Raw genomic sequence first — 18,541 nt, forward strand, 5'->3', positions numbered from 1 at the left:
AATTTTTTTTTTACCTTGGAAAAAAAGAAAAGAAGAAACAATATACAGTGGTGCTAATTAATTAATCACTTAAAAACTCTAATAATAAAGTCACTTTTAACTAAACAAGGACTTTAATTAGTACAAGTTAGGTAACTCTAATTGGTCCAATATTCATGAAAGTAGTTTTGGAGGATGATGAATTATTTTTTTCCACAATATTATTTCTTGGAGATGAAAGACTTAGCTCCAAATCAAGAGTTCCATTTGAAGAAATGGACTTATTTGGAACTTTATTGTGATGAGAATTTTGTGATCCATAACTCCAAATAGAATTTTCACACTTTTCTCCAAATGAATTTAGATCTAATGGAGATGATCTTGTAATTTCTTGACCATCTTCTTGGCAATTATGACCAAAATCTACATATTTGTTGTTGCTCCTTGCCTATATCATAATAACAAAAAAGAGTTAGTAATTAATTGTATATCAAAAAAAATATTTACATAATCAGGTCAATTATAAGATAATCATGTTGCTCAGATTCTTCAAAAATCAAGATGCACCCTAGTTCGATCCTCTAAATGCATTTATATTCTAGGATTAGATGCTACTAAAAGAACATGTGTTCGTTGGGAATTGGCTCGATGAGTCGTTGAAAATTTACTTGTTTTAGTAGTGCTACATATGTGTGTGATAGTAGTGAAGTCAAATTTTTCACTAAAAAGAGTTAAAATATAAAACAGTAAACACACGAAAGTATATATCCATTTAATTTTTTTTTCCTATTTACGCAATGTAACTTTTCAAGTTGAAGACACCACTTAGGACAAAGTTGGCTGCACCATTGGTGTATGACAATATATTTGAAAGATCCGAACAACATTGCTTACTTCCTATGGATATAATACCTCAAAATTTCTACTTAAGCAAATTCACTACTAAAAAGCAAGAGTTAACTACAGACATATTCTATAGCTAAACAATAAAATTCATTCTTCATTCTATTTAGCAACGAATTATCAAATAATTCTATTAGTATTGAAACTAACAAATAAGCGACGAAGTTCATATCTAATTTTTTTAGGTGTGTCAATAATCCAAAAATAATATATTTACCATATCAAAAAGACTTGAACGTCTTTTCTTTTTGTTGAGACTTGATTGTCTTAGAAAATATTTTTGAGCATGACTTGCAACTTGAGTTGGAGTCCTTGTTGTCACAAAATTTCTTGAAATTCCTCTCCAATCTCCTTTACCTAACTTTTCAAGTCCATTTAAGAATCTTCTATGTTCCTCTTCTGTCCATGGAACACCTAATTCATCCAATATAAACATATATATATCAATAGTCACATTAAAGGGGAACAAAGCATTTTACGTTCACACAGAATTTGGAAAAAAATCGCACCATTAGAAGTGTGATATAAACAATCTGCCCTGCTATAAGTATTAATGGTTGCTTAATAGAATATTTTCTAGTGGATATATTAACCTTAACAATGGTATAACCCCTTCATATATAAGTTACAATTAGACCAATATAGTTGAAGTTGTGTACTAATAAGAAAGATTCTACATGTTTATGTACTACACCAACTACAACTCAATTCCACTCAAGTTACGTAGGTCGATTATATGAATTTTCACTGTTTAATGTCTCATTTAAGCTCATCTTAGTTTAATGTGAAAATGTTCATTATACACAAAAAAAACAACAAATGAAATTAGTTATAGTTATAGTTAATAGCTAACACAGCTTGTTGATAATCCGTTGATAAATAGGACTAGCAATGAATTTTGAGATTTAGCTACATAATCTATCACTAAAATTCATAATTTTTAGTAGTTCGTATTGTCGATTTTAGGCTAGGTCGTTGTTGGTGGTAGTGGTAGGGGTAGGGGTGGTGGTGGGGGTCGTAGTTGGCTGACAATCAACATAAAAGCTAACTAGTCAATTCATGATGAATTCTCACAATACAGAAAAAAATGTGTGTTCTAGTGATGACAACATGCAAATAAGAAAGAACCATGAGTCAAGAAGATGATTTACCACCCACCCCCACCACCACCACACACACACTCACACAAATCTCTCATAGTTTCTAACTTTTTTAGTGGTTAACTATATTTCTCAACTTTGAAATGATTGAAGAAAAATGGTGGCATGAATCTCTGTTAAAAAAAGAAAGAAGCTATGCTCTTGTATACATTTTCTTTTCTAATTTGATCATCTCTTTGTTTATGTACTATAAAGAGACTTGAAAAATGAAGAGCTAATTCTGTAAAATATATATGCTCTGTTATGCATTTTCTCTTCACTTAACGTACTATTTACATGACCCCCTTTAAAGAGGAAAAGGAGAAGTAGTTATTCAGTTGTATAGAGAAACCGAGGATTACAACCAAATGACCAACTTCGTTGTTCAAGTCAGACTGCTAAAAGACTATTTGAGAATAAGGCTTTGGCAGTCAGCATAACAGTACAGCTTCCAGAGCAAGATACTTGTTTCAAATTTTTGCCTCAATTCTTACTTCAATTTCAAATCTACTGCCACATTAACAACAACAACAACAATAAGAACAACACCTCAATCCAAGTAAGTTGGGGTTGACTATATGAATCTTCACTGTCCATGTCATTCCATTTAATCACATCTCAGTGATTAACCTCCATAACATTGATTAAAATTTATACCTCCATAGTATTCCTTCTGATACTTTTGAACAACTCTGTTTTGTATTGGCTACTGGCAAGTGTGGGATATCAGAATTCAGAACTACTATTCCAAAATAAAACTGAAACTTCATAATAAACCAACACACATTTAAATATAATGCAACTTGGAGGGGGAAGAGAGACCTTGGCAATGACTTCAGCTGTTTCCTTGAAATCAATACACCTAGAAACGTTAGATTTTGCCAGAAACTCATCAATGAGCCGAATTCCAATGTTATAACCCCTGCAATCAGTTAAACTTCTCAAATTTTGTGTACTTCCGAGTCAATACAGTTAAATTAAATTGCCACAGACAATTACATTCAATATCAATCAACTATGCCTCAATCCTAACTAAAGTCAACTATATATGCATCCTCTGGATCCATTCCATGATTCATCAATACAACAACTACAATAAGCCTCAATTCTAAACAAGTTGGGGTCGGCTTATATGAACCCAACTTCTTCATTTAAGCTCATTTCATAGGATACATCATTAATAGACTCTTCTCACTTAAACCTTAACTCTCCTCCTTTTTCTGGATTTCGGATCACATAGATAGAGTTCAATTGGAAGTTCAATAACACTAACAAAACAACTATTTCCAACCCACAACCTAGAAAACAAATAGTACATTTTAACCACAGTTTTTGATGGGGGAAACTAGACAAGGATTTACATTATGTATGGTCAGCTGTTCAACCTCCTTTATATCGGCTTCAGATCACATAGAACGGAGTTCAACTGAAAGTTCTATAACACTAACGAAACAACGATACCAGCCCACAACCTAGAAAACAAATTAGTACATTACCTAGTTTTCTCTCCCTCAAATACTATAGTAAACAAAATGGAGACAAAAACACTAGGTGATTTCCTTCCTCTTTATCTAGGCATCGAATCACATAGACGAAGTTCAATTTGAAGTTCTATAACACTGACAAAACAACTAAAACAAACCCACAACCTAGAAAACTAATTAGCACATTACCTAGTTTTCTCTCCCTCATATACTATAACTGTGAGACAAAAACACTAGGTGATTTCTTTCCTATTTTATCTATGCTTCAGATCACATAGACGGAGTTCAATTCGAAGTTCTATAAGGCTAACAAAACAACGAACTACTCCCTCTGTCCCAATTTATACTGCACACTCTTCTATTTAAAAATTATTTATTTTGAGTATAGTTGAAACATTACAAAGTCTTACCATATTTCTTACTATTAAACTTCGTGTCCGGTAAAACTACATCACATAAATTGGGATGCAACCCAAAGGGTACAAATTTTGAGGTAAAAAAAGATACAAGTAAAGATTTACATTTGATCAAGCTGTTTGTTGACTTCCTCAACCTCCTCCAGATCAGTAAGCAGTTGTCGCACGATCGCACCGTACGTTAGGGTGAAAAGTTCAGCATTCTACCGAAAACCCACAAAATTAATCCAACATTTAGTACCACTCGTTCCAATTTAATCGAAAAAATCTCAAATTTAACCGGAAAAATCTCAAATTTAGTCTAAAAATCTCAAAGTGAAGGAAAACTTACCACTCGTTCAACGTTGGCGAAAATGGCGTCGCCGGATCTGGGAGCTACGGGAGCCATTATCAGTGCTCTGAGAATTTGCTGCTGATTTTTTCCGATCAATTATGAGTGAGCTACTTTACATAGATGGATTTTGTAGAAATAGAGAGAATATTGCATAAGATAGCCACTTTATGATGTTTGTTTATGTTTTAAGCAAATATTTGAGATTTAGCCGAGTTTAATAGATGACCACATATTTCTCTTCTTTTTTTTAAAAAAAATAATCCTATTTAATGTTTGATTAATTCGGATTCGCACCACATAAAGATCATTTGTGAGAAATGCGACACATCAAGTATTTTTTTTTTATACACAAGGTTTGAAACCAAGGCCTCTTTTGCGATTTAGGTGTAATATATAAGGTGGTTAATGTCACGATCCAAAAATAGACGTGATGACACTTGTCTTATCACACCACGATAAGTTAGCCTGAAATTCAATTTAACAGATAAAATGTGCAAAACGAAGTCACAATAAGATAAATTTGGATAAGTTTGATACTCATAATACCCCAAAAATCTGGTTGTCACGTGTATAAGTTTCTAATGTATTATAATTGTTTTGAAAGAAAATACAAGTCTCAAATGATATTGTCTCTAAAATAGAACAAGATCATAAATAGGAATAAGAAGGTCAGCTGAGATGACAAACAACTACCTCACAAATATCCACAGGAAACCTTAGACATGAAGAGAAGAGAGGGTATCACAAAGATCCAGGCTTGTAACCTACACAAATGTAGAAGCAAGGGGTGAGTAGCAAACAACACGGTACTCAGCAAGCAAGCTCCTAAACACAAAGTCAAGTAATATAGATATTGTTTTATTTTTATTTTTTCATACCGTAAATGATACTCATATTGGAGTTCGATTAATTTGTTGTGATGTATGGAGCTCATTCATGGGAAAAGCCACCTATCAAGAGTTTTTCCATACACAACTACAATAGGCTCAAAATCGAGATCTCTGATCAAGAGAAAAATAATTCTGTCTACTGCATGACATCATTTAGTGGTCAAATGTTGCTTCTTCTTCTTATCGATTTAAGTTAAATTTTTCAATTCAAAACTTCAGAATAACGTGCAATTAAGTTCAATCTATTCAATTCAAATTTTAAGATTTTGACTTTAGTACCGTAAAGTTTAATTTTTTAAGTTTATACCTTAGAGATATTGTATCCTAAAATCGAGTTGTGTGATTCAAACTTCTGGTCATTCGATTGATTTACCATCGGTAGAATAATTATTTTGATTAACCATCAAACATATGAAGTTGCCCCTTTCATAACTCACGTCACGATAAAGTATGAAAAACTTCCTAGCATAATTTGAATTAGTCAAATTCTAACAAATATCACATCCGAATGGATCCTAGGCGATAGGAATTTGAATTAGTTAGACTCCAATACTCGACCATTCAATGGAAAATAAAAATAAAATAAAATAGATTGATCATTATGTCTCAACTACTTTAGTTGGATTATTATATAGGAAGTTGCCATCCAAACGGCACCTAATTTTTCTCCACCGATCAAATAAAAGGACACGTGTCATACTATTATAGGTTACTTCATTAGGCAATTTCTTCTCAAATTGGCCATTAACGCCTATAAAAGGAGGCTCTCTGTAACCCCAATTCATTCATTGATTTCTCATCTCCTCAGATTCTTCAAAAAAAACCTCTCAAGGTATTACAGTATTCCTTCTGTTAGTTTTTTTTGTTTAATTTTTCTATATTTTGTGCTATTTGTTTTACTGTGTCTGTGTTTAGAATCAGAAAGGGTGTTTGATTCTGTTTTAAAAATTCAATCTTTATGTTGTTTGAGTATTCTGTATTTTGTGCTATTTGGTTTATGGGGTATCTAAAAAAATTGGATCTTGATTTTGTTTCAATATTCTGTATACTTTAGTTTTCTGTAATTTGTGATATTTGTTGTGTTTGGGTCTGGTTAAGAATCAGAAAGGGCTTTTAGTTCTGTTCTAAAAATTCAATCTTGATTTTGTTTCAACCTTGTGTGTGCCTTAATTTTCTGTATTTATGACCTGAGAAACGTTTTAATTCTGATCTAGAATGATTGGATTTTAATTTTGTTTCAATGTTCTGTATTTTGTGCTATTTGTTTTATTTCTCATGTGAGAGCTGAAAAACATTAATTCTGATCTAAAAAAATTGGATCTTGATTTTGTTTCAATGTTCAGTATTTTGTGCTATTTGTTTTAATGCTCATGTGTTTATGAGCTGAAAAAACATTTAATTATGATCTAAAAAGTCGACCTTGATTTTGTTTCAACTTCTGTATGTGTTATTTTGGTTGTATGATAAGTGCTGCTTCGTTTTGTTTTCTGTTTTTTTTTTTGTTTGTGTGAGGTAAGTTTGTGGTTGAAATAGCATACACCCTCTCCGGACTCCACTTGTGGGATCACTTACACTATCTATGTTGTATTTTTACCTGTGTGTTTCTGTTGGATCTTTGTTTAGGATATGAAGAACCTTCCTATTTCTATTTGTAAAAATCTTTTTCCAAGAATTCATCCACTTCCCCTTGCCCCCTACTTGCTCATTCGCAATTACTATTCAATCTTGATTGTGGTTTCAATGTTTTTGTTTATGCACCAAGTTGAATTTTGTGTGCTCATTAAAATAGCTGCTGCTTATCCCTTTAAATTTCTGTTATTTGTGCTGTTTGGTCTGTGTTTATGATCTAAAGCCTGTTAATTATTTTGTTTTGAAAAAATTGGAAGCCTTCTTATTGGATGATGATTATGATACTTTTCAATAATTGGAATTATTGATCAATGGGTGAAAATATCACCATTTTGTTCCAATAAGATACCAAAAGGATGATTGACTCCATTCCGTATTAGAAATAAGGAAAGCTTTTGATAACCTGGGTTCCTATTTTTCAATGATAATCGACAATCAAGACAATTGGTTGAGTCCTGTGATAGTGGCTGTTGATTCATTTTATTTTCTATATTTTGTGCTGTGTTCTGTTAGGTTTTGGTTTGTGATCTGAAATATCTGTTAATTCTATTTTCAGAAACTCAAAATCTGTCCTCTCGTTTTGTAGCTTCGTGTCTGTGCCTATTCGAGTATATGTGCTTAATTTTGTTGAATTTTGTGTACAGATGCAAATCTTTGTCAAAACCCTCACTGGAAAGACTATCACCCTTGAGGTGGAAAGCTCAGACACCATTGACAACGTTAAAGCCAAGATCCAGGACAAGGAAGGCATTCCCCCGGACCAGCAGAGGCTGATCTTTGCAGGCAAGCAGCTTGAAGACGGCCGTACTCTAGCCGATTACAATATTCAGAAGGAGTCAACTCTCCACTTGGTGCTCCGTCTTCGTGGTGGGATGCAGATCTTTGTCAAAACCCTCACTGGAAAGACAATCACCCTCGAGGTGGAAAGCTCAGACACCATTGACAACGTTAAGGCTAAAATCCAGGACAAGGAAGGCATTCCCCCAGACCAGCAAAGGCTGATCTTTGCCGGCAAGCAACTTGAAGACGGCCGGACCCTCGCTGATTACAACATTCAAAAAGAGTCCACTCTTCACTTGGTGCTCCGTCTTCGTGGTGGAATGCAAATTTTCGTGAAGACTTTGACAGGAAAGACCATCACCCTTGAGGTTGAAAGCTCCGACACCATTGACAATGTTAAGGCTAAGATCCAGGACAAGGAAGGCATTCCCCCAGACCAGCAAAGGCCGATCTTTGCCGGCAAGCAGCTTGAGGACGGCCGGACCCTTGCTGATTACAACATCCAGAAGGAATCAACCCTTCACTTGGTGCTCCGTCTTCGTGGTGGAATGCAAATTTTCGTGAAGACTTTGACCGGAAAGACCATCACCCTTGAGGTTGAAAGCTCCGACACTATTGACAACGTTAAAGCCAAGATCCAGGACAAGGAAGGCATTCCCCCAGACCAGCAAAGATTGATCTTTGCCGGAAAGCAGCTTGAGGATGGCCGGACCCTTGCTGATTACAACATCCAGAAGGAGTCAACCCTTCACTTGGTCCTTCGTCTTCGCGGTGGGATGCAAATCTTTGTGAAGACCTTGACTGGCAAGACTATTACCCTTGAGGTGGAAAGTTCTGACACCATTGACAATGTTAAGGCCAAAATTCAGGACAAAGAAGGTATTCCACCAGACCAGCAGAGGTTGATCTTTGCCGGAAAGCAGCTTGAGGACGGCCGGACCCTTGCTGATTACAACATCCAGAAGGAGTCAACCCTTCACTTGGTCCTGCGTCTCCGTGGTGGGATGCAAATCTTCGTGAAGACCTTGACTGGCAAGACTATTACCCTTGAGGTGGAAAGCTCCGACACCATTGACAACGTTAAGGCAAAGATTCAGGACAAAGAGGGTATCCCACCAGATCAGCAAAGGTTGATTTTTGCTGGCAAGCAATTGGAAGATGGAAGGACATTAGCCGATTACAATATTCAGAAGGAATCGACCCTTCATCTTGTGTTGAGGCTCAGGGGAGGTATGCAGATTTTTGTGAAGACCTTGACTGGGAAAACCATCACTTTGGAGGTGGAGAGTTCTGATACCATTGACAATGTGAAGGCTAAGATTCAGGACAAGGAGGGAATCCCACCGGACCAGCAGAGGCTGATCTTTGCAGGGAAGCAGCTTGAAGATGGAAGGACTCTGGCGGACTACAACATCCAAAAGGAGTCTACTCTGCACCTTGTCCTCCGTCTCCGTGGTGGTTTTTGAAGGGGTCTGTTGCTGTTGGTGTCTTGGGTCTGTTTGTTGCTGTGTTTCGTTTTGTTTACTTGTGACCTTGTGATGTGTCCCAAGAGAGTCTAGAAGACTTGTGAACTCTCATGTTTTTCTTATAGTGAATAATAAGGAACTAGTTTGGTTTAATTATGTTTGGTATTGAGTCTTTTTCTTTTTGCAATCTCAGAGAAGAATAGTATAATCTCAAAGTTTGGTCTTTTAAGCTCTTGTGTTGTTGATGATCTTTAATGTTGTGGCATATTTCTCTTTTCTTACTTCGTTTGAAGTTCAGTTTATATATCTGACATTCTGTGTTGTCAAACATAGTAAACCTTTTTATTACACTGCTATCTTGTTGGATTGTCTACTATATCTTGCTGCTGGGACAGAAAGAGATCTCTCTACTTGTGTATCATGTGAGAAAAAAATTAGATCAGTCATCATCTCTCTTGCAGCTTAATTTCTTTGTACACACAACTCTTATTATGTAATCCCTTCCTAAGATTAGATACTTTGCTGGTTTAACCTGATTTTGGCCCTTGTTGAACTTACATTCAGTTTAAGCTTTTAATGTTGAACTTACAACTAGTTGCAAATTCTTTCCTAATTCCATTAACATATGAGAAGGGGAGGTTTTGGTCCTGAATTATCTTATCTTTTGCAATCAGTGAGAAGTATATATCTCGAACTTTGATATTAAGCTCTTAGATATCTCTGTGTGTTCTGCATAATTGATATCTGCAATTGTGCAGTTGGTGATTACTGGACAGAGAATTTGTTCTGTCCAACGATATCTGCAATTGCGCAGTAGTCTTTGCAACTGCATTCTTCTTGAAATCCCCTGAATATTGATCTTTTTTTTATGATGCAATGTTAAGATCCTCCAATTTAACTTGTATAAAATCAGCGCACTCTAAGAATGTGGAATACTATGCTGCTGTGGTTGTCTACTCTTCTCTCTGTTGGCCTGAAGGTGCATCTTGTAAGTTGATTCTGGGTTCATAAGCTTGAAACTCTGGGATACCATGATTCCTGGCAAGAGGAACACCCATCGACGTTCACAATGAATCTCAGGTACTCCTTATTTTGATACATGCCAAAGCCTTCCATTTCGCTGGATTGAAAGAATCATCAATCAATATGATCTCTTTCTTAGAAAATAAATAACTTGGCGTCTTCTATTTGTATATGCTCCACTTGTGTTATGCCTAGTTTGTTCTTATGTTCTGGATTTGCTGGTAATAACCTTTTTACTTTTGGTCCATGAGTAAATGCTCAGGGTTCACGGTGTCATATACACCACTCTCTTCAAACCCCATTCATCAAACTATACTCAGTACATTGTTGTTGTTGGCATTGTCTTCTGGCCATCAGAAGGTCATCTTATAAGCCAACTCATAATAGTACTGGTACATACCAAAGATAATAGAGCTAGCAACGATAACACTACTGTAGCAAACTATAAACAATTGGGACTTTTGACAAGCTCATGAACTAATGTGTTAGCTTAGGTTCTTCCTTAGACCAATACAAGACACACCGATGCGTGAAATTTGCACCCTTGTTGAGCTATTGAATTCGAGATCATGTCCAGACACTTCACGTGTGCAAACTGGCTTCCTGGCCACAAGCAACGGAACAACATGAATTGAATGGTGTTAGTTTCGGGTTCCTGACCACAAGCAATATAAAAAAGACTTAGCTTCTCTTTAGTTGATCTTCCCGGTACCTAAGTCCATCAAAGCTTTTGTTTCATCATCTCTTTGCTTTCGCTATATTCACATATGAAATTTGAAGAAAACAATAAAATCCAAATTTATGACCATTCTTTCCTTCGGTAATCTTACAACAAACAGGACTTCTTCCATTATAAATTCGTAACATATGAAACACATGGTGATGATGATCTGATAGGAAATTAACATATGTATAAAGAAAGAAACACGTTCAACAATTGCAACTCTTGGTAACTGTGTGATGATCTGGTCATGTTTTTTTTTAATTCTGTGTTGATTTGTGCATTTCTTTTCTTTTTGATAATTGAGCAATTTTTGAGGGTAAATGCCGTATGCTTTAGTCTACTGGTAAGAGCACAACGCGTGAATGTATGAGCACATCGCATCGCGGATTCAGATCTGTTAAATAAATTAATCGCGGATCCAGATCTGCCAACCCCTAAAACCAATTGATATCCACATTTCATAAATGTCATGGCTCAAGAAGGGTGAAAATGGAGGGAAAAAAATGATAGTTTAAGTTACACAGGAGCCCGACTAATTTGGATTCAAACAGTATAGAGATCTTTTGTGAGAAACGGTTTCTACTAAGAATTTTCCCAACACTAGGCTCGAAACCAATACCTCGTTTGCAATTTAGCTGTGATATGAAAAAGGTGGTTAGATATTGTGTTTTTCTTCATTCGGTGAACGGTTTGAGCCCGACTAATTTGAAATCTCACTGGTAAGCCCCACTCCTGGAAATACTCCCTGCCAAGAATTTTTCCATACACAACACACAAGACTCGAAAATCGAGGCCTTAGTTATAATTAAGGGATGAACAACCTCGTCTGCTGCAGTGCATCATTTGGTAGTCAAATGTTAGTTCTTCTTCTTATCCATTCAAGTTAAATTTTTCAGTTCAAAACTTCGTGGTATTGTGTCCTTATATTGATTTTTCAGTTTGAAAATTTTGTGTCCTTAAATTCAGTTTATTTATTTTATTAAGTAAACTGATGGGGTTGCTTCTCCCTTATCTAGATTTCAAATCTTAAAGTATGAATTTTTTTGATAGGGAACACTTCTCCCGAAATGCGAATCTGGATTAGTTGACTCCAATATAAGTACCATACCCTAATGAACACAAATTCAAATTAGTAGAGCTTCCATACTCAAACACCTAATGGAAAATATATAGAGCAGATTGAAATTATGGCAACCACGTTTGTTGGATTCGAATATTCTTCATGTTATATTTGTTAATTATATATTAGCACATATAAAGGGGCCTCTCTGTAACCCCATAGCATTCATCCATTGATCTCTCATCTCCTCAGATTCTTCAAAGAAACCTCTCAAGGTATTATAGTTTTTCTTCTTATTATTTTAAATTTTCTGTATTTTGTGCTGTTTGTTTCATTAGTTCTGTGTTTATGAGCTGAGAAACCATTTAATTCTGATCTAAAAATTCAATCTTGATTTTGTTTCAACCTTCTGTATGCATTACTTTTGTTGTATGATAACTGCTGCTTCGTTTTATTTTCTGTAGCTTGTGTTTGTGTGAGCTGATTTTATACTATTTTGATGTTATTTTTTCTTTCTTGTAGGCTTTTACACTGATTTTTCTTATTGACGCCTATGCTTTCTTCAATGTTTTCTTCTTTTTACTTGGATTGATGCACTTGAGCCGAGGGTCTTCTGAAAACAGTCTCTCCACCTCCACACTTGGTGGATTTCAATGGATATGTTGTTGTTGTTGAGCTGAGTTTCTATAGGAGATTTCGTGAACACCCTGTCCTCCCCAGACTCTGCTTGTGGGATTATACTTGTATTTTTTGCCGTGTGTTTCTGTTGGATATGTGTTGTGTTTAGGATATGAAGAACCTTCTATTTCTATTTGTAAAAACTCAATCTTGATTTTGTTTCAATGTTTTTGTGTATGCACCAAGTTGAATTTTGTGCGCTTGTTAATGAATATCTGCTGCTCCTCCCTTAAATTTTATGTAATTTGTGTTCTCTGTGTTGTTGTGTTGTGTCTGTGCTTATGATCTGAAATACCTTTTGACTTATTTTGTTTTGAAAAAATTGGAACCCTTCTTGCTGGATGATCACGATACTTTCCAAATATTGATGATGGAGGAACAATATCACCATTTCTGTTCCATCCTAGAAATAATTGCAGGAAATCCTTTGATAACCCGGATTGCTATTTCTCAATGATATTCCATGATCAAGACAGTTGGCTGAATCCCATGATAGCGGCTGGTGATTCATTTTATTTTCTATTTTTTGTGCTATGTTATCTGTTGAGTCTGTTTATGATCTGAAAAGTCTGTTAATTCTATTTCAGAGACTCAAATCTGTCATCTCATTTTATAGAGCTTTGTTTCTGTACCTATTTGAGTTTGTGTGCTTAAATGTTGTGTATGCAAATGCAGGTCTTTGTCAAAACCCTCAGCGGACATGCAATCACCCTCTATGTGGACGTCACCAACACGATTGACAATGTAAAGGCTCAAATCCAGGACAAGGAAGGCATTCCCCCAGACCAGCAGAGGTTGATCTTTGAAGGCATGCAGCTTTGAAGATGGTCATCCCCTCTTTGAGTACAACATCCAAAACGGGTCCACTCTCACCTTGGTGCTCCCTCTTCATGGTGGAATACAGATTTTCGTGAAGAAGATCACTCTTGAGGTTGAAAGCTCCGACACCATTGACAATGTTGAGTCCAAGATCCAGGATAAGGAAGGCATTCCCCCAGACCAGCAGAGATTGATCTTCGCTGGAAAGCAGCTTGAGGATGGCCGGACCCTTGCAGATTACAACATCCAGAAGGAGTCTACTTTGCACCTTGTCCTCCGATTCTGTGGTGGTTTTTGATGGAGTCTGTTGCTGTTGGTGTCTTGGGTCTGTTTGTTGCTATGTTTCGTTCATGAACTAGTCTGTTTACTTGTATGTGTCCCAAGAGACTCGTGAACTCTCATGTTTTTACTGGAACAGAAACTATCTTCTCTTGTAGCTTAATTTCTTTGTAACAATGCTTAAATTTTTGGTCCTGAATTGTCTGATCTTTGCAATCAGTGATATAACTTTGATCTTAAGTTCTTAGACATATTGATATCTGCAATTGTGCAGTTGGTGATCTTCAATGTCTGGACATAGAATTTGTTCGTTCGATCCAAATGATGTTTACCTAAGAATAGCAGAATTTGATAATTGGTTAGGCAGGCTCTCTTTGTCATTTGCCTTATGTTATTACTAGTATTTGTAAGTTGCAACTGTACATATGCTTTATCATGAATAACTTTTTTCTCTTTTTCTTTTATGATGCATCCATCAGTTTGATGAGAGACTTTGGTTCCTGTCAACCTACAACATCAATATCTCTAACCCTGAACTTCATCACAACTTCACAAGCAGAGGCGCGGATAGTAGGTAAGAAATTCATCTTTTTTCATACTCATGCAGCCAATACTCAAGAAAAGGAACAACCTATTGCCCGTGGCGGATCCAGATTTTTTTTTTCAAGTCATGAATGCTCGACTCATTTTAATATAAAACTACTTCCTAAGATTGAGTGCTCAATCAATTATCTTCATTACTAATAGAAGCAACCTTTCTTAGCACGCTTTTCAAGTGCTTAGCTTCGGTTAGTCACAAGAACGACAATGCCATGTTGTTTGGTTGGAAGCCTAAGCCAAGAAGGTACGAACAATGTCTCTTCAGAAGTCAATATTTTAGCAATAAATCTAAGTGTATTAGTTAGTGGGGTGAGACTCATAGAAAGGATGGCTCTATGCCTCTATCATGCATGGTATTTCTCAACTCTATCTCTAAGGGACGGTTAAATTAACGACTTATGAATATTGCCGGTAAAACTTGTTACACCCAAAATAGAAGAAGTGCAATAGCACCTAAAGTTAAATTAATGGAATAAGTAAATTTCAACCCCAAATTACACAACAAGAAAGTCATGTTCTTCAAGTTTTTGGATTGATAATTATATAGGAAGTTGCACCTAATTGTTCTCCACTGATCAAAGAAAAGGACAAAAAAGAGGTAAACTTTAGGTTCAAATAATTGGATACAAAACTCAAAAGGACACGTGTCATCCTATTATAGGTTACTATATTATGCAATTTCTTCTCAAGTTGGCCGTTAGAACCTATAAAAGGAGCCTCTTTGTTGTAACCCTGTAGTATTCATCCTTTGATTTCTCAATCTCCTCAGATTCTTCAAAAAAAAAAAAACTAAGGTATTATAGTTTTCCTTTTTCTTAATGTTCTTGGTTTGATTTTTCTGTAATTTATGCTATTTGTTTTATTTGGGTGTGGTGTTTATGATCTGAAAGTTTAAAAACTTGATCTTGATTCTGTTTCAATGCTTTGAATGTGAAACAAGTTGAATTTTCTATATTTTCTTTTATCTGTTTTGTTGATTCTGGTGTTTAGAATCAGAAAGTTAAAAACTTAATCTTGATTATGTTTCAGTGTACCAAGTTGATTTTTGTGCTTAATTCTATTAAATCTGTGTTTATGATCTGAAAAACCTTCTAAATCTATTATAAAAACTCAATCTTGATTATGTTTCAGTGTTTTGTGTATGTACCAAATTGATTTTTGTGCTTAATACTATTGGATCTGTGTTTATTATTTGAAAAACCTTCTAAATATATTATAAAAACTCAATCTTGATTTTGTTTTATAGCTTTTTGTATATGGCTTGGGTAAAGTTGTCTCCGTGTTGACCTGTGGGTCACATGTTTGAGATGTGGAAGCAGTTGCTAATGCTTGCATAGCCCTAATTGGGTGCGTCCCTTTCCCAGACCGGATCCTGCTCAGGATGGGATACTTTGTGTATCGGGCTATCTTGCCTGTTATATATGCTGCGTTGGATTTGTCTTCCTAATTTGGTTGTATGGATGTTTCTTCGTTTAGTTTTACGATTTATTCTATCTGTTTTGTGGGTTTAAAATCAGAAAGGTTTTAAAAATTCAATCTTGATTTTGTTCCAGTACTTTTTTTATACTCACAAGTTGAATTTTCTGTCTTTTGTGCTATCTGGCTCTGTGTTTATAATTAGAAAGGTCGTTCAACTCAAAAACACAAACTCCTGCTTTCGTTTATTAGCTTTGTGTATGCACCAAGACGAATTTGTGTGCTTATTTTGGTTGTGTGGTAGCTGCTGTTTCGTTTTATTTTCGGTATTTTGTGCCGTCTGTGTGTTGGTTTGTGTTTAGGATCTGAAAAAACTTTCAATTATGTTTTAAAAAACTCAAATCTTTATCAGCAATTTGAGTTTGTGTGCTAATTTTGGTTAAATTTTGTATCATGCAGATGCAGATCTTCGTGAAAACCCTCACAGGAAAGACCATCACCCTTGAGGTAGAAAGTTCAGACACCATTGACAATGTCAAAGCCAAGATCCAGGACAAGGAAGGGATTCCCCCTGATCAGCAAAGACTGATCTTTGCAGGGAAACAGCTCGAAGATGGTCGAACCCTCGCTGATTACAACATCCAGAAGGAGTCCACCCTTCACTTGGTCCTCCGTCTCCGTGGTGGTATGCAGATTTTCGTCAAGACCCTCACTGGGAAAACGATCACCCTTGAGGTGGAAAGTTCAGACACCATTGACAACGTTAAGGCTAAGATCCAGGACAAGGAGGGCATCCCTCCAGACCAGCAGAGACTGATCTTTGCCGGAAAACAGCTTGAAGATGGCCGTACTCTCGCTGATTACAATATCCAGAAGGAGTCCACTCTTCACTTGGTGCTCCGTCTCCGCGGTGGGATGCAGATATTTGTTAAAACCCTCACTGGAAAGACAATTACCCTTGAGGTTGAAAGCTCCGACACCATTGACAATGTTAAGGCCAAGATTCAGGACAAGGAAGGCATTCCCCCAGACCAGCAAAGGTTGATCTTTGCTGGCAAGCAGCTTGAGGATGGCCGGACCCTTGCTGATTACAATATCCAGAAGGAGTCAACTCTTCACTTGGTCCTCCGTCTCCGTGGTGGAATGCAGGTCTTTGTCAAAACCTTGACTGGCAAGACTATTACACTTGAGGTTGAGAGCTCCGACACCATCGACAATGTTAAGGCCAAGATTCAGGACAAAGAGGGCATCCCTCCAGACCAGCAAAGGTTGATTTTTGCTGGTAAGCAGTTGGAAGATGGAAGGACATTAGCCGATTACAATATTCAGAAGGAATCGACCCTTCATCTTGTGTTGAGACTCAGGGGAGGTATGCAGATTTTTGTCAAGACCTTGACTGGGAAAACCATCACTTTGGAGGTGGAGAGTTCTGATACTATTGACAACGTGAAGGCCAAGATTCAGGACAAGGAGGGAATCCCACCAGACCAGCAGAGGCTGATCTTTGCAGGGAAGCAGCTCGAAGATGGTAGGACTTTGGCTGACTACAACATCCAAAAGGAGTCTACTTTGCACCTTGTCCTCCGTCTCCGTGGTGGTTTTTAGAGGGGTCTGTTGTCAATGGTAGTGCCTGTGTCTTTGGTCAGTTTGCAGCAGTGTTTTGTTCATGAACTAGTTTGTTTCCTTTTGTGATCCTGTGATGTTTCCCAACAGATCATAAACTTTCATGTTTCTCTTTTAGTGAATAATAATGTCAACATTTTGATGTTAAAAATGTTGGATTTATCCTATGTTTGCTACCAATCCTGTGACCTTGCTAAAGTACCTAATTGTTTCCATCAGTCTAGCTATTGATTTAACATCAAGTCATCACCAAACACCAAGTGAGTCAACTTGGTGTTATACACATTGGGTAAAATTTAAAATCTGGAAATTCATCCATATATCCGCTGTTTCACTTTGTTTGTCTGGTTTTAACTTGACATGGAGTTTAAGAAAGTAAGAAAGACTTTTGAATCTTGTGGTCTTAAACTAAAGATGTGTGGACGTATTATCGAAGGTGTGATCAAAATGCGCTTAAGCCCTAAAGCGAGGCTTAACACGATGCAATTCAGTGTCGTCATCAAGGTTCTAAGGCATATTTTTCCTTGTCAATGAGCCTCTTCTAACGAGGTGACACTTAACAATTGATATTTCACTTTATCTTAAATCTTTTTTCAAATTTATTTGTTCATATATTTGTCATTCATGTTTATAATGGACTAAAGTCTAAACATACAGATTTGGATTTTTTTTCTCCCTTTGCACCGCCTTTTTTTTTATTAAAAGCCTACACTTTATTTGCGCTTTGGGCTTAAAACCCCAATGGATAGAGTTTTTTTGCGCTTTTCGCCTTTGATAACACTGATATGTAGAATGTTCTAAAACGACCTTTAATCTTGTGGTTATAAACATGTCACGTGGAAAGTAATAATTGAACAATTGCCAAAAAAGGAAAGATACATTCTTTTTTAAATAGAAAAGGAAAGTAATACAAACAAATTGAAATCGAATGCAATTGAATAAAATAGCTTTTACCATGCAACTAACTATCAACTTATTACGAGTGTCTAAACAGTGATAGTCCATTCATTAACAAATCACCAAAATTATATTCATAACATCATCTTCCCACATTATAATTAACAAAAATACATTTCATTATATTCTTGGTAACATTAACAAATGTTTACATACAATTTTATATTTTTTCTTTTGTGCTATATATACTAAAACTATCGTACATGTTTTGGGTACCTAGGGTATGCAACGTGAGCCATGTCCGCGAGAATAAGTTGGTGCATGGAATGTGGGGGACGATGTAGTATTACTAGGTCTTCATCTTGTTGCATCCTTCCCAGTTTCGCCAGGTGATCCGCACAA

At 36.2% G+C, this 18,541-nt stretch overlaps 2 protein-coding genes, 1 long non-coding RNA gene and 1 pseudogene across 3 annotated transcripts in view; 2 read left to right on the forward strand and 2 right to left on the reverse strand.

Annotated features, from left to right (window-relative positions):
* Nucleotides 1-4,410, reverse strand: part of LOC102585954 (trafficking protein particle complex subunit 3-like) — a 12,615-nt gene extending 8,205 nt beyond the window's left edge. Inside the window, exons 1-3 of the mRNA XM_006352427.2 lie at nt 4,253-4,410; nt 4,027-4,124; nt 2,844-2,943 (exon numbers count right to left, since the gene is read on the reverse strand). Coding sequence (XP_006352489.1) covers nt 2,844-2,943; nt 4,027-4,124; nt 4,253-4,309 — 255 coding nt within the window. The 5' untranslated portion in view covers nt 4,310-4,410. The remainder of the gene's footprint in view (nt 1-2,843; nt 2,944-4,026; nt 4,125-4,252) is intronic.
* LOC102585618 (uncharacterized) lies at nt 49-2,837 on the reverse strand. Its single transcript, XR_001474055.1, has 2 exons — nt 1,100-2,837; nt 49-427 (listed from the first exon to the last, which is right to left on the reverse strand). It is a non-coding gene; the product is annotated as an uncharacterized lncRNA (long non-coding RNA).
* A 1,464-nt stretch (nt 4,411-5,874) lies between the features above and the next one.
* Nucleotides 5,875-17,393, forward strand: LOC102586619 (polyubiquitin-like). The gene is made up of 3 exons (XM_006352428.2): nt 5,875-5,977; nt 7,419-9,012; nt 16,989-17,393. The coding sequence occupies exons 2-3, from the start codon at nt 7,419-7,421 to the stop codon at nt 17,222-17,224; spliced, it is 1,830 nt and encodes a 609-aa protein (XP_006352490.1). The 5' UTR covers nt 5,875-5,977; the 3' UTR covers nt 17,225-17,393.
* LOC107061551 (polyubiquitin-like) lies at nt 12,460-13,658 on the forward strand (annotated as a pseudogene).
* Nucleotides 17,394-18,541: the final 1,148 nt, after the last annotated feature.

Source organism: Solanum tuberosum, unplaced genomic scaffold (genome assembly GCF_000226075.1).
Source record: "Solanum tuberosum cultivar DM 1-3 516 R44 unplaced genomic scaffold, SolTub_3.0 scf00149, whole genome shotgun sequence".
Lineage (NCBI taxonomy): Eukaryota > Viridiplantae > Streptophyta > Magnoliopsida > Solanales > Solanaceae > Solanum > Solanum tuberosum.

What these genes read in the sequence shown, in the direction of transcription:
- LOC102586619 (XM_006352428.2), top strand. Translation starts at nt 7,419, where the DNA reads ATGCAAATCTTTGTCAAAACCCTCACTGGAAAGACTATCACCCTTGAG. An exon ending in TGTCCTCCGTCTCCGTGGTG is followed by an intron (nt 9,013 to 16,988) that starts GTTTTTGAAGGG and finishes GACTCAGGGGAG; the next exon opens with GTATGCAGATTTTTGTCAAG.